General features: G+C 36.2%; 1 protein-coding gene and 1 long non-coding RNA gene across 3 annotated transcripts in view; one reads left to right on the top strand and one right to left on the bottom strand.

Moving 5' to 3' along the window:
• Window positions 1-743: 743 nt before the first annotated feature.
• LOC127952911 (uncharacterized) lies at window positions 744-6,833 on the bottom strand. The gene is made up of 2 exons (XR_008153070.1): window positions 6,644-6,833; window positions 744-1,121 (listed from the first exon to the last, which is right to left on the bottom strand). It is a non-coding gene; the product is annotated as an uncharacterized LOC127952911 (long non-coding RNA).
• The window catches only part of LOC127952897 (integrin alpha-3-like), a 147,896-nt gene continuing 134,353 nt past the window's right edge, over window positions 2,917-16,459 (top strand). For both annotated transcript variants that reach the window (XR_008153067.1, XM_052551790.1), the window contains exon 1: window positions 2,917-3,253. Coding sequence is in view for 1 of the 2 variants with exons in the window: in XM_052551790.1 (XP_052407750.1) it covers window positions 3,060-3,253 (194 nt within the window). In the remaining variant the exon portion in view is untranslated. The remainder of the gene's footprint in view (window positions 3,254-16,459) is intronic.

The raw sequence follows: 16,459 nt of genomic DNA, 5'->3' as shown, positions 1-16,459 counted from the left end.
TGACGTCACACTGCATGAGAATCAGAAAGGCTGGCCATTGGCCAATCAGACTGACTTGGTTTAAAGGGGATTTAAAAATGAGGAATGGATGGATTTTTATCATTGTAGGGTGATTGTGTTCAAGACAAATTTTGTCCAAACAATATTTAAAAGTGGATTTTGCATACAGTTTTTTTCAGTCGCTAACAAGCATTTGTCCAAGCAGTTGTCACATTTTCAAAACTCTAAACACAATTAGCATAGTATCTGTCTATTGTGGCCATACCATTCACAAATTTCATGTCGTTTTCACACAATATGGAGTCATTGAACACATTTCCACAATGCTTACATATTCTGAACAGACAAGCTATACCTCCCGACAATATTATGGATCGTTTTTGTAGTATTTACAAATGTTAACACACAACATCCCACAATAGCAAAAACAATGTTCCAAACCTTAGATACAGTATAAAAACATCTGCTTTGCAATTATATCAGTTCAAAAACAATATATCTTAGCTGATTTATGTTGTGTAAATTGGGCCAACCACAGCTGATTCCAATCTGGCTTAGACTCAATGGCAGGGGTTATTTTTTTCTATTACATTGACACTTATACAATAAAAGGAGGACTTTGAAGAGTGTCCTCAGTCCCAGTGAGGCCCAGTGAGAGGAGCAGGAGCAGGAGCAGTGAGAAATGCAGTGAGAGGAGACAGAGCAGTGAGAGATTGTTTTTATTTTACTTTTATTTTACCCCCCCCCCCCCCCCCCCCTTTTTTTCTTTAGTTTTTATATCTGAGCTTTTTGCTGTTGTCATTTTTTGTTCAGAATGCTCTCATGTGTTTCATGGATATTTTGTTCACTGTAAGCAATACTGTCAAACCTTTTCTGTTCTATCATACCGTGTTTCTACTGTACCTCCTGCAGTAAAGAGTAAAGGAAAAAAATAGCTTTTTACTGGAATGCTTTTGAATGTGAACATTACTGTACATTTGGACATACAGTTCCTAACCAATAAATTTAGTGTAAAACAGTGAATTGCATGTTTTCTGAGACTGAAAAGTCTATGCAGTTTTTGTAATGTCAACAATAGCCAGTATTTTGAAACCTGGTGTACTTTGATTGACTGCATGTACCTTGTGAGGTGAAAACAAGTGTTATTCTTTGACAGAATAATTTAATTTTGAGTCAGTTTTCCAGTGTTTTGGTAAAGTTGGTGTGTGCAGATAAAGATGTGTTCTATTTTGAAATGAAGATTTAGTATATATTTAACAAAATGTGTTTTTGAGAAGAAAATTATCCATTTGGCCAATTGTGTTTTGTAGGTGTGAGTCTGTGTTAAGAGTTTAGAAAAAGTATCTGAAGTATGGTTAAGCGCTTGTTAGCGCTTGAAAAAAACTGTAATAGGAATTAGAATCAGAATCAGAAAGAGCTTTATTGCCAAGTATGCTTACGCATACAAGGAATTTGTTTTAGTGAGATAAGCTTCCAGTACACAGAGACAACAACACACAGACAAAAAAAAAAAAAAAAAAAAAAAAAAAAAGAGATTTACAAATTGGCAAATAAATAAGTGTATAAACAATTGTGCTATAAATGATAATGGAATAGGATTGAGTGAGATGCAGGAATGTTCTAGGATGGAGGGTTAACAAATAAATATAAGGATATTGCATGTTTATAAGCATAAGTAGGGAACATTTAACTGTTCATGAGGTAGATTGCCTGGGGGAAGAAACTATTGTGCCTTGCTGTTCTGGCCCTTTACCTATTTTACGACATGCTGATTTGAATTTGTACAATGTGAATCATATAAAAATATATTATTTTTAAGGGTCCAACCCCTAAACTGTCCACTAAACTGGGGTAAACAGATTATACAAACATTTACAAATGAGATTGTACAAATTTATATGAATTAGCCACCAATCCACCAAAATGTAAAATAGTTGGGAATATTCTGGGAAATAGAAGAAGTTCAGTGTTTTACAGCTAAAGGTTGTGTTATTCAGCTCAAGCAGACATTCAAAGTAATTTACTGATTAAAGATTAAGATTACACATGATATCATGATGATGTGAATGATCAATTTAACCTTCAATTAAAAACAAAAACAAACAATTACTGTAATTGAATCAAATTTCCACTTTCTTATCAAGATTAATCTTTTTTTTAATATATAACTATAACTATATATATATATATATATATATATAGAGAGAGAGATATAAAGAGATATAAATAAAGAGATATAAATATATATATATATATATATATATATATATATATATATATATATATATACATACATACATACATATATATTATATATATATATTATAATTGTATTTTTTACTTTATTTTTCAAATATATATTTAGGCTACAATAAAATGTAAATGAATTCATTAATAAATAAATAAATAAATGTTATCTCTCCTTCCTCCAAATGTGCATCCTTTCAAGAATAGTTTTCATTTGGCTGATTGTTCTTGCTTCTGAAGAATATTTATCCTCTGAAAAGCACAGGTAAGTATAGACATTCAAATGTTTTTCTTCTGGTTCGTACAGTATATTAATTGGATACACTGTCAATTTAAGTATAGTTTTTAGGATATTAATAATTTTTGTTTTTAGTATAGTGAAAATGTAAAAGCTAATTATTTACTATGAAAAAAGCATGTTTACTTTTACAATATTATACAGTTATTCACACAAAATATAGGCTATTTTGACAATATACTGCTTCCAGAAAGCCTTCCACAAGAGACCACATTAAAAAAAGTTAGACAAGCCCTTTTGTCGACATTATTATAACAGAATGCAAGTTTGAGCCAGCCCGTCTTCTATCAAGGTGCCCTCCTCACTCTCTGTATTTCAATGTCCTCCAGTTAAGGTTTTCTTTTACTGTCTATGGTTTTCACCGATGACTGGCGCGAACCCCGGAAGAAAGAATGACGAAAATGAGCAATCAGTTCAGAGCGTCTGACAAATCCTCTCCTGTCCAGACCCTGGCGGGCGCATCTTCCCCCGCTCTCTGTTTCTGTCTCGCCTAACAAAAACACTGGAGTGAAACATGAACGAATTTCACCGGCAAAGACTCGGTAAAAACGCGGTTGTCCTGCTGCTCTTGATGAGCGCCGCTCGCTGCTGTCAAGCGTTCAACTTGGATGTGAGATTTCCAGTCGTCAAAGAGGGAAAAACAGCTGGCAGTTTGTTTGGACTTTCCGTTGCACTACACGAGCAGCTCGTAGGAGAGAAAAGACACCTGTAAGTATTTATTTTTTTATGTTTTGTTATTACCTGACCCCTGGTGAAATCCCGAGAGAAGATCTTCTCACGTTTGTGCACCTGTTGATCATTTTACCTCTGCACTGACGAGGTTTTATAATCCAGTTTGTTTTTATATGGGTCAACGATTCATCACAAATGCAATTCATATGACCTTTTTCTATGATGAGCACATCACTTGAAAGTCATTTTTTTTAAGTTTAAAGTGTAAAAAAGGGGCAAATAAATATAAAATAAGGTGGTGTAATTGTTCAGAGCTTTTTAAAGTGACAGAAAAGCTTCCAGACTACATCTTTAAACCATCATCATGTCTTGTGTCAAGGTTTATTCCATATCTTACTTCAAGAAACTTAGATTTTTTGTGCATCAATATAATCTTCACAAAATAATATAACGTTTATAAACTTTGTAGCCTAAATAAAAGTGCCAGAACTGAAAAGCTAAACTTAGGCAATAAACTACAGCACCACGGTGTAACCACAACCACACTTCCCACAACTTCTTCAACTTATCTTAACACTGTTCAGTGAAAAGGATTTAGTCTTAATATGTATTAATCTGTATAATCCACTCTACATTAACCTTTTCATATAAACTGGAATAAATAAAAAACTAGAGCCAAAGTGAAATTAGACATTATTAATAAATAATAAAGTGAATAAATGATCTCTGTTTTAGCAAATGTCCAAATGCAAATGTGCATTAAATGTGCAATCTTTTAAATGAAACCAAAATAGACAAACATTAATATAATAAAAAATAAAATGCTACAAATAATTAAAAACTTAAATAATGAAAACATTAGAACAGATAGGATTCAACAATGACAATTGTACAACAATGACCTCAAAATTGTTCCTTGCTAGCTTTTCAGGAGGCAAAGTCACTGATGACATCAGGACAGCAGGGTTGTATTGTTGTGCCCCCCTTCCTCAAATATGATGATGGAAAAAAAACACCTACTATAGGGGTGAAAATAGAACTTTAATCAAATAAAAAAAGTAAAAGAATAAATTGTATTATTTACTAATTACAACTGTAGCATTCAACATTTACCTGTGGCTATAACTTTATTATGACTAATTTATTTCATAGTCTTAAGAATTCAGAAATCATGCAATGGGAAATTAAGCAGTTTTACTATAATAAAACCATGGTTTATTTTTTGTAAGGGTTGTGATATGCACGTTTTTTGTTGAAGAAATTATATAGGCTGTGTAATCTATAGCAAAAATGTAACAGCAGCAATTACATGGCATTTGGCTCCCTGTGCAGGCATTTGTAATAACATGTAGATAAATTGTTTATTTTGTATGTGCCTGCAATATGTATTTTAACAGTGTTATTATTAACCATTATTGCCTAATATTTTTTTTTATATAATGCAATAATTTATATGAAGTCAATTTAAAGGCTTTTGATGGCTTAGGTTTGTTTTTATAACAACAACAACAACAACAACAACAAAAAGATTACAGTATATTAATTCTTCTTTGTAAATTCTTATTTGAAGTAACAAAACCATGGTTAATTTGCAGTTGCCATGGCTATAAGAACGATGATTTGTGGTGTTATTGATAAAACCATGGGTCATTTTCGTAAGGGAACCTGAAAAAAAAAAAACTTTAACAGGAATGTGCCTGAAAGTGATAAACGGGCCTCGTTTTTACCTAAATTATTTATAATTGATTTTAATATATATTAAAAATGTATAAGGTGTGCATTGTAGCTGACACCTAAATGACAACATTACAATTGTTTTATCACTGCAAGTCTTTCTCCTCAAATGCTACTGAGCTTCAAATTTGCCTTTGAGCCAGTGTGAAAAAGTAGCATAATTTACATATACTTTACAGTTTATTTTAATAAATATCAAACATTCAATTCAATTGTGCATTATTATAGCTGACACCTAGATGAACAATTACAGTTGTTTTTATGACTGTAAGTCATTCTCCTCAAATGCTACTGACGTTAGAAAAGTTTATACCAATTTCGCATGTAACTTTAGAGACGGTCCCTAAATTTGAGACTCTCGAACGTCCAACGACAAGCCAACGTTATGTCATTTTCTTCTTTCTCTTTTCGGCACTAGAGGGATACATCCTTTTTGTGACATGGCTTATCATTTATTACAGTGATGCGCACATGCGCGCCGGCGCGAAAGCACGCGAGGTGTCTATGCGCAATTGCGCATGACTCAAACGCTAGCAGACACAGCAGCAGTTGTTGGTAAATAAGTTTTTTTTTTTGTCTTGAATTATTCATTTATTCGTTCATTATTAATTCATTCATTCATTCATTTATATCACTTGTTTAAGTTATTTAATTGTAAAAATAATAATAATAATAAATAATAATAATAATTATTACAGTTTTTTTCAGTCGCTAACAAGCATTTGTCCAAGCAGTTGTCACATTTTCAAAACTCTAAACACAATTAGCACAGCATCTGTCTATTGTGGCCATACCATTCACACATTTCATGTCGTTTTCACACAATATGGATTCATTGAACACATTTCCACAATGCTTACATTTTCTGAACAGACAAGCTATACCTCCCAACAAAATTATGGATCGTTTTGGTAGTATTTACAAATGTTAACACACAACATCCCACAATAGCAAAAACAATGTTCCAAACCTTAGATACAGTATAAAAACCTCTGCTTCTGCAATGATATCAGTTCAAAAACAATATATCTTAGCTGATTTATTTTGTGTAAATTGGGCCAACCACAACTGATTCCAATCTGGCTTAGACTCAATGGCAGGGGTTAGTTTTTTCTATTACATTGACACTTATACAATAAAGGGAGGACTTTGAAGAGTGATATTTTTGGAAACAGAAAAGACAAACACTGTATTGTATGGACGAGGAAGAGTAAGAGCAAGGGGCCCAGGGAGAAGAGCAGGCCCAGTGAGAGATGCAGTGAGAGGAGCAGGAGCAGTGAGAGAAGCAGGAGCAGTGAGAGATTGTTTTTATTTTACCCACCCTTTTTATCTGGGCTTTTTGCTGTTGTTGTTTTTTTGTTCAGAATGCTCTTATGTGTTTCGTGGATATTTTGTCCACTGTAAGCAATACTGTCAAACCTTTTCTGTTCTATCATACCGTGTTTCTACTGTACCTCCTGCAGTAAACAGTAAAGGAAAAAAATAGCTTTTTACTGGAATGCTTTTGAATGTGAACATTACTGTACATTTGGACATACAGTTTCTAACCAAGAAATTTAGTGTAAAACAGTGAATTGCATGTTTTGCATGCAAATACCTGTAAAACTGAGACTGAAAAGTCTATGCAGTTTTTGTAATGTCAACAACAGCCAGTATTTTGAAACCTGGTGTACTTTGATTGACTGCATGTACCTTTTGAGGTGAAAACAAGTGTTATTCTTTGACAGAATAATTTAATTTTGAGTCAGATTTCCAGTGTTTTGGTAAAGTTGGTGTGTGCAGAGAAAGATGTGTTCTATTTTGAAATGAAGATTTAGTATATATTTAACAAAATGTGTTTTTGAGAAGAAAATTATCCATTTGGCCAATTGTGTTTTGTAGGTGTCAGTCGGTGTTAAGAGTTTAGAAAAAGTATCTGAAGTATGGTTAAGCGCTTGTTAACGATTGAAAAAAACTGTATTATTATTGGGGGGCCCCCTGGTGGCGAGGGGGCCCCAAGCAGCCGCTTAGTTAGCTTATGCCTCGAGCCGGCCCTGCTCAGGTTAATGATTAAAGGTCCTGTTTTTCGTGCTTTTTTTGAAGCTTTGATTGTGTTTACAGTGTGCAATATAACATGTTCATGTTTTGCGTGTAAAAAACAGTATTTTTCACACAATTCACCTATCTGTATACCGCTGTTTTCACTGTCATAAAAACGGGCTGATGACTTCCTTGTTCTATAAAGTCCCTCCTTCAGAAATACATAACAACTTCTGATTGGGCCAGCGATTCCTGTGTTGTGATTCAACACCAGCTTAGCGCACGCTCCCCTCCTGGAAACATGATTGGGCTAGTTTTGGACTAGTTTTGAGAAGCAAGAGGGGAGGAGCATGTGCTGGAGATGTACTTATAATCACAGGAGCGTTTTTACAGACTAGATGCGCATGAAAATCGCATTCGTTTTTTTGCACAGCCCTAATATCTAGTTAACAAAGCTATACAGCGTTGCCCTTTGTGTAGTAAGTTACAGAAACTGTTAAACGCACCAACTTAAATAATAAAATACACTTACCGGTTGTGGTCCGTAAACAACGCCTTCTCCAGACAAAGAACTGCTCCATCTTTCAGGAATAATCTTTGTGCGAATCTGGCATTAAACTGATTGAGATTGAGGAAGCTCGCTGTCCTCAGCAAAATGTGCTGCACATAGTTTTTCATGTGGATTATAATTTTCGGGAACCGTGTTAAACATAAAATGTAACCATTGATCTCTAAGTACAGCGTCCCTGGGAAGCCCAAACAAAGATGACTGGACTAGTTTCGACGACATAGCGATAAACACAAACGCATCTCTTCCTCTTCTCCGTCGGAGCGCAATTTGATATTTTAACTCATATTGTTTGATTTAATACCAAAAGTGACGAATAAAAGTCCAGCTGGCTAAAGAGTCCGGCACAACAGCTGTGAGATGGGGAAGTCGTGGCCTAATGGTTAGAGGGTTGGACTCCCAATCGAAGGGTTGTGAGTTCTAGTCTTGGGCCGGACGGAATTGTGGGTGGGGGTAGTGCATGAACAGCTCTCTCTCTCCACCTTCAATACCATGACTTAGGTGCCCTTGAGCAAGGCATCGAATCCCCAACTGCATAAATGGCTGCGCACTGCTCCGGGTGTGTGTGTGTGTTCACTGCTCTGTGTGTGTGCATTTCGGATGGGTTAAATGCAGAGCACAAATTCTGAGTATGGGTCACCATACTTGGCTGAATGTCACGTTCACACTTTTCACTTTATTCTTGATATAAAAAAGGGGGGGGGGGGGGTGCATGTTCAGCACATGCCCCTCAGAAGGTCTGTGCACGGCCCTGATGTATATATTTATTTTATAGTGGGACATAAAGATAGCAGTAGAAAAAAAACACCAGCTTTGCAGAAAATCTTAAGTGTGGATAATAACGCAGGTCTATTCTGCACAATGTTTATACAGTCTATGGTTTGCACACAATGCTGTTTTTATCTTCCCAGGAAATTAGAGATTCACAGATTTCACACTGAAAGCCAGCTGCGTAACTGCATTGACTCACGCAGGCTGTTTTCTTTGATAATGAATGGATATGATGCCCTTCACAACACACAGCCCAGCTTTAATTGAGAAATAGCATTTGAGCATATAGCCAGTAAATATGACCATAACAGCGCAAAATAACAATTTGCAGTTGGTTTTCAGATTGCTCCGGCAAAATACTTTAAAGTTTTAATAATTTAAAACTGAGGTACTGCTGAAGCATGTTAATTGTTGACAGCTTTACCGTGCCATAATAGAACACCCTGACTTTTTAATGCAGTCCTCAGCACATGATGAAGCCACAAGGTAGCATTATTATAAACCTGTTAAAAACACATTACGGCCTTATATATGTGGAAAGGCCTAAAGCTATATACACCATGAAACCACTAATGCCCCGTTTCCACCGCAGGAACTTTACCCAGGAACTAGGGACTTTGGCCTGGTACTCGGTGTGTTTCCACCGCAGGAACCAGGAACTAAATAAAGTTCCGGGTAAAAAAATGCCCCTCAGAAGATCCCTGCTGGCGAGGTGGTACTTTTTCAAAGTTCCGGAACTTTTGGGGGCGGGTCTTGAGCGCTAAACATCCTGATTGGTTGAGTTCACGCAGCATTGGTTGAGTTTCCATTCCATCCAGGAGGCAAGGAACTCGACCGGAAGTTGAAGTTGGGTGGGGGCTGCCATCTTTTAGCAGAACTTCACTTGCGTTAGCATTCCCATTGACTCCCATTCATTTTGGCGTCACTCTGACAGCGAATAACTTTACATCTGAGGCATTTAAAGACTCCGTTTGTCCATTATTTATTTCTAAAGATACACGACAATGTATAAAGGGCTCCATTACCTTCTATGTTACATTATGGCCCCGTATAAACAGTTTTTGTAAAAAATAGGCTAACGATTGCGTCATAACCACTCGACTCTCTGTCGCATTACCGTACAGACAGAAGGAGAAGCTCGCAGGCAATTAACTTAATATGGAGTACTGGCGTTACATTTTAAAATACTATACAACATACAATCAGAATACTTACTCCTGCTCACTCACGCCAAAGAACTCCCCGCTCAAGCTCGCCGTCTCTGCAAGATTAACGATGGCAGTTTGCACGCACAGCCACTTAGAAGATTTACATCTGTCAGACAGTTTGTTGACGTCTTCAAGCTTCGTTTGAGTCTGCGCGTCAGAAACGGAAGTGCTAAAAATAGCTAAAAACGGGCTTAACTTGTCTCAATTGAGTTCCAATGGGGTCGCTGTGTCCATTTCTTTTACTGTCTATGGTTTAACCACCATTTATTCAGATCAACATTTTCAAAATAGTAGGCTACTGTTATTGTGTCATGAAATGTAATTTTAAAAGTATTTCAGGCGAGAATGTAGTTGTTTAAAACTCAAATCTGTGGTTTATTTATAAAGACAGCACCTATTTAACCTGTTAACTGTCACTCACGTTTTTGAAGATAGACTTGAATGTGCATTATACAAACCTAAAATTTTTTAAATTCATGTCTGAAAACATTTTGTAGCATGATTTTGATGTACCATTTACATGGTAATGCAATGTCTGATTTTAAAATGGGTTTTGAAGGATGAATTTTGAGATTTTATGTTTTCAAGTGATATATAACTTCTGATGATTTCTAAAATGTGATAGAGAAAAAGGCAACGAGGAAGTCTTTTTTTTAAACAAAGGTCAAAGCTCCTTTTGTAATGTAGATTTCTGAGGGTGCACTCTTGTCATAAATTCATCTATTACTTTTCCTACATAATTTCTAACCAAAAATATTGGTAAAATATATATTTGGGAGTCTTAGACCTTTCCAACGATATATAGTTTGTCAAGATTAGATTAGATTTGATTGTAATATAGTATAGTCAACGTAGGCGTCCCGAATACGGGACGGGGTGACATTTAACAGGTTAAAAATGTGTCTCGCCGATCTCAGAGATCGTCAGAAGCAGCCTATCTATCCGCCAAGAAGCAGCCTCTACTCGGCTAGATCTTCTGATGTGTTTCGCTTGCTCTGATGTCTCTTTAGTGGTTAAACATAAAATATAATTCAGCTGCGGGGTGAATCTAACAGGTTTTCTTTTGTCTGTATTCAATTTATCTATATGTTAAAATGAAAATAAAAAAGGAAAATCTATATAATATTTCGTTTCATTGTAATGGCTGTACACAACCATTACATTATACACAGCTTGCTGGCTATTTGTTACCAGTAAGTTACTGTTGATTTTACGTTAAGTTTTTTACAGTGTGTTTGAACCTCAGTGGAAGAGCACTGCAGTTGTCCGCTTCCCTGCATTTTGAAGAAAACTCTGTTTAGAACTGAAGAAAAGTTGTTTAGGAAGCTGCTGTTGTAATTTGTGTTTGTTTTGTGCTTTTCATGTTGAGAAAAAATGTCCCTGCTCCTGATTTATGCTTTATGTACGCATAAACCATTCAGAGGACCTCCTGATCTTATCTGCGCCGACAACTTGAGAGACAAGATTAGTCATGATGATATTAGTTAAACTGGCTACACTGCAGGGACGGACTGGGACTAAAAAATGGCCCTGGACTTTGACTAGGCCCGGCCCAAAGCAATCGCTGCACGTAAACTCGACAACAACAACAATAATGCCTGGCATGAGTGTCACAAGACTTTAATTGTGGCTCATAATACTATACCATCCAAATTATAGCAATAGCACTGATGTTGACTAGATGTTGAGCTGGAGTGGGTGTCTTTCTCTGCTCTTGGTCTAAGCTCAACCTGAATAAACAAATGGATAAAAAAAAGGTTTTATTCCATGCTGTTTTAAAATGAATTTATTACTTAATAATCTTAATTTATGCAGTAATTAATCTTACTGCACAGACAATAATACCACATCTAAATAAAAATACACCATTACAAATGTAACTTCTGTATTCAAAATCGGAAACCAGCTATATGAAAAAGTTTGTAAGCATTAACTGTAATGTTACCAACATTTTTAAAAGTAAAAGCACAACATATTTTTTTCAATATTAGCTACTGCATATGTCATTTTACAGCTAAAATGTTGAGGTTTAGCTGTTTTAACTACTGTAATCATTTAAAATGGAGCAACCTGAATATCACTTCCTAACATCATCCCTAGCAAGTAACTCTCTTTCTCCTCTCATGTTCCATACCTGGATCTGGATCTGGATCTGCCTGTGGTACCAGCTCATCTTTCTGTCCCACATCATCATTACTGGTGGCATTTTGCTGCATAGCTGTCTGGCTCACTTCACTGCTGCTAATATTTAACTGCGAGGTGCTGCTGCTGGAAAATATTGCTATATATTTTAGTTCGTTTGGGACATTTAGCGGCTTCGGTTTTTTTACCCGCGGTCCTGTTATGCATATTGTTTGTTTGTTTCTATGCTTCTTTTATCTAACGTTAACGTCTTTTCTGTTCGTTTCTTCCTACTTTTCCACTTCTTATTCTTCTTGGCGGCCACGGCGGTCCGGGTATCGTTCGTTCATTTGTTTCTGCTTTCACATATAGCTAAAAACGAAAAATCGAAATTATGACTTGATTTTTGGTTAACCCGTTCTTGCACGGAAATCAGAAATACCACTTGATATTTCGATTTTCCCCTGTGGGTGGTGCTAAATCTGATTGGCAGGAAATGCATTCATTATTTTTCAAATTAAGAGTTTACCCACACTGTATTTGTTAGCCTCTACAATTAATAGTCTATATGCATGCTATTTGTTAACTGACTGAAAAAACCTATTGAAATAGCCTAAATGTAAACATGTTCACCCATTGACAGTCGTCAGACAAAAGGCACGCTGTTTTTGTAGGAGAGGGGGAAGACCCATCTCATCGTTTAACCCTGTTGTGTTCAATGTCATGTTAAACAATTTTTTGTTCCCAGTCAAAAATGACCGTTCCATTAATAGCCTAATCTTCATAAAAAAATAAATAATACATTTATTCTTTGTTTTTTGATGTTTTCATTAACTTAAATTCTTATTAATGATACAATTTTTGTAATGTCTATTTGTTATTTATGACCTGTAGCTATGCCTCATTATTGATATCCAAAACATAATTGCTGGATTATTTTGACTATAATAAATAAGCAGATGCAACATGCACAGCTGTTTATCAAATATTACATTGGGCCAAAGTTACCAAGGACATTTGTTTAGAAACCATTTAAAAAAATTATAAATAAAGTAACACCTGTTTGGGTCAAAAGTGACAGATTTTATCTGTCACTTTGGAGAAAGGAGAGATTTTGAGAAAATGTTCGCGCAGTAATCGCCCGCATTGTTTTCCCCTCATAAATGCGAACACGAAAAAGAAAAGAAAATTTATATTTTATGTTCTGTGAAGAGCCGACGCTTCTTCATCCGGGGGTAGTATTAGCGTACTTTTAGTTTGCGCAGTGTAATTCACTGAATTAGCCTACAAAAAAATATTTTGATTTTATTTTTTTTTTGTCAGGTCATGTCACGTTTGTCACACATGTAGCATGTGTATTTCCCTCATATTAAATATAAAACGCATGTGTAGACTTATATTTTTCTAATGTTTGGACGCATTTATTAGGCTATATAAACAGGCGTTTGAATATATTGGTAGGCTATTAAATGCATTCAAATGTCACGTCCATAATTTTTTATCCTCAACTAATTTTGTGGTGTATTTTGTGGTGTATTTAATAATGTTAACTTCAAATAATACTAATAGTAATTTAGATATGTGGTAGCATTGGATGCACGGGATGAGCTCTGGAAGTTGGAAGGGGTCTGTCGCGATTCTGCCTTCTCACATCGCACAGCACAGGTTCGTGTGATTTCGGTTTCATGTGGCATATCGCTTCTGCATATAATTAGGAAGAGGACTGCGTTTATAACGTGATCTAACATAGTATTTGCAACCCGTATTTGACGTGGCCCCTTAGATGTCCTGTGCCCCTGGGCAAGTGACTAGCCCTAATGGTTAATCAGGTGTTGAAGCTGTGGAGGGCGACCTGCGCTTCTTCATCACTAAAGCCCCGCATCCTCCGTCTGTGTGCAGTACTAATATATTGAAACGTCTATATCCATATACTCCCATAATAAAGCAGCCTAGACGTTAGAAAAATATCAAAATATACGGGTAAACATATATCTAATATGAGGGAAATAGCCTACACTTGCGTTACGGTCCGGACGTGACACAAAAAACTTAAAACTTTTAGGTGGTAAAATAGGCTATGTTTTAGTAATTCTATGAATTACACTGCGCAAACCAAAATATACTCACCGGATGAAGAAGGGTTGACTCTCCATTTTCTATTTCGGAATGAAAGATGACATTTAAAAAGGGTGCAGCCTTTTAGCCTACTTTGTTATGATTTTAGTATCATAATGATTAAAAAATGCACGCACAATTATCCGTGAACTTGATTTGAACAATAGTGTAGGGCTATAGTAGGCTGTATTATGTATCACAATTGACTTTATGATTAGTTAAATCTGTTTTGCACATGCATCGCCACAGAGTTAACCATTTCAGACAGTACAGGACAGCCTCTTTCTCATTCACTTCACGTCTGTGGGCGTTACACACAGCTCAGTGTGGCCCAGGCACGGTGACAGGATTCCAGTTTTGGATGGGCCAGACCAAAACGTTATCCAATCACTGCTTAACCTAATAAAAACTATTGACTAATATAGCTGTTATATTATCTGTGCCTATACATAATATATATTTGAATAGTTTGATGCTCTTTAAATATTTTGTTGCATTGTTAAAATTTTCGGTGCATAGGACAGACCTGTCCGCGATCGCTCTCCATGGTTCTGACCAAAGAATAGCGCTTTATGGAACGCATACCTGGGCTTCGTTTCCGATAACATTGTCTCTTAGCGTGCTACGAAGACTCTTAGGGTATAACTTAACTAAAGGTATACTACCACTAAAGGTATATCATTGCTAGGCTCTTCAGGGCTATCATCCACTGGCGAGGCAGAGGCGCTGGCGCCCTCCTAATAACGGTGCTGTTTTTGGTAAAACATGATTTTGACGACTTCATTAAGTTTTGTTTTATAGAAAACTCTTTTTAAAAGTTATTCGTTTTGTATAAATTGTATTTTAATTTTGATCAATGTTTTATCAACCAATTTCCCGTATTTAATAAATAAGCAAATATAAAGCAGACAATGTAATAACCTTAGAGTAATTGACAATTAATAAAAAATATTTTGCAACCTAAAAGTTTTTTTGTGTCACGCATGCATGCATGTCTATTTCACTCATATTAAATATAAAACGCATGTGGACTGATATTTTTCCAATGTCTGGACTCCTTTATTATATAAACAGAGGTTTCAATATATTGGTATTAAATGCATTTTCTGAGAATTTATATTTCAAGTTTTCACTGCAAATGTCGAAATGCGCGCTCTTTGGTCCATCAGTGCTTGAGTCACTCATCATATTAGAATAAAATATCTCATAATAAAATACAAAATTGACTGATTTATGAATGTATATGCATATATATTATGCCTCTTACGTCCGACGTAACAAGAGCGCTGTCCCGAGTAAGGGTGCTGAATTAGTTGTCATCGATTGCTCATGAATCGATTTTCCACTTCACGTGAAGGTGCATTACAGCGTTAAGAAAGACAACACGTTCTATGCAAATGAAACATTCCTCAAATTATTACAGTAAAATTAATTTTAACATAGTTTAATTTATCAGTAGAATATAGACTATAAATGTAATTATCAAATGGTCAGTAATATGTTCACACGATATGTTGTGACGGTTAGACGAACCGAGGATCCCTCGCTAATCATCCACCCTCCTTATCCCGTTGTGCCACTTGTGCCGCTTCTTGACATGGGTTTAACGACTTATAAAAATTATATAATACACTTTTATATTAATGGTAAGATACTTTACAATCAGAATTGATTGGAAAGCAGCTGCAGTTACTTCTGTATAATGCGGTATTGATTGCAATTGGTTTATGTTTTTAAAAAAAAGAAACCTATCTACAATGAACAGAGAGAGAGAGAGAGTTAGCTACAGAAATGATGGAAGCAACGTAAAAAAGGGCACCAAGCCTCTTGTCAGGGGAACTTGAAGTTTTTCTGCCCCTTGCCACCAGGTCAGAGCAGGCGCGCAGATGGCACTGGGGACGGGGGGGACATGACCCCCCCCAGATTCATAGTAACCAGATCCGTCCCCCTCACTTTCTTAATGAAAGGTTATATTGGTAAACAGAAGATTAATCTGAGTTTCCGCGATGTACATTAGACCCGGCCCGCCGCTCCTTTAAACGTGTGAAACACGCTTTTGACCACTGTGTCTTACCGAGTCCCAAAACACACTTATAGCCAATCAGCGGTAAGGGGTGTATCTTGTCCTGATAGCGAGAAGAGAGCGGAGCGCTCAATTTGAGTGCACAGGACGCATACTACATTACATTTACATTTAGTCATTTAGCTGACGCTTTTATTGAGAAAGATGGTGGATAAAAAAAGAGGGCTTACAATCAAGCAAGAGGTAGGACCCGTGTAAATATCGGAGCAGCTTTCCAGCTGTGGAGAGAAACTCAAGTATTGGGAAGGGCTCGAATCGGACGCCGAGGTTTATTTTTGATAGGTGAGTAACGTTAACGATTTTGCGTTGTTTCACACAACTTATCCATGTTGGCTTTTGTTTGAATATGCTTGTGTGTCATCTTGGCATGTTTCCGCAATCGTAGTTGCCATGGTTGCGTATGCACGTGTGGGGTTAAGATTTCAAAATAGGGGCGATGCACGGTAGCTGAGAGAGCTCAACTTCACAAGACACATTCAAATAGATAAAGCACCAGCAAAATTAAGAAAACATCTTCATCAGTTTGACAGCACACGTGCTGCAAATACTCAACACAATGAAATACAAAAACAAGCTACAAATGCTCACAACACAAAACAAATACAGAATCGCTCTGCAAATAC

The sequence above is a fragment of the Carassius gibelio genome, chromosome B3, assembly GCF_023724105.1.
Source record: "Carassius gibelio isolate Cgi1373 ecotype wild population from Czech Republic chromosome B3, carGib1.2-hapl.c, whole genome shotgun sequence".
Taxonomy (NCBI): Eukaryota; Metazoa; Chordata; class Actinopteri; order Cypriniformes; family Cyprinidae; genus Carassius; species Carassius gibelio.
The sequence above is the reverse complement of the archived record's forward strand: the minus strand, read 5'-3'. Positions and strand labels throughout refer to the sequence as shown.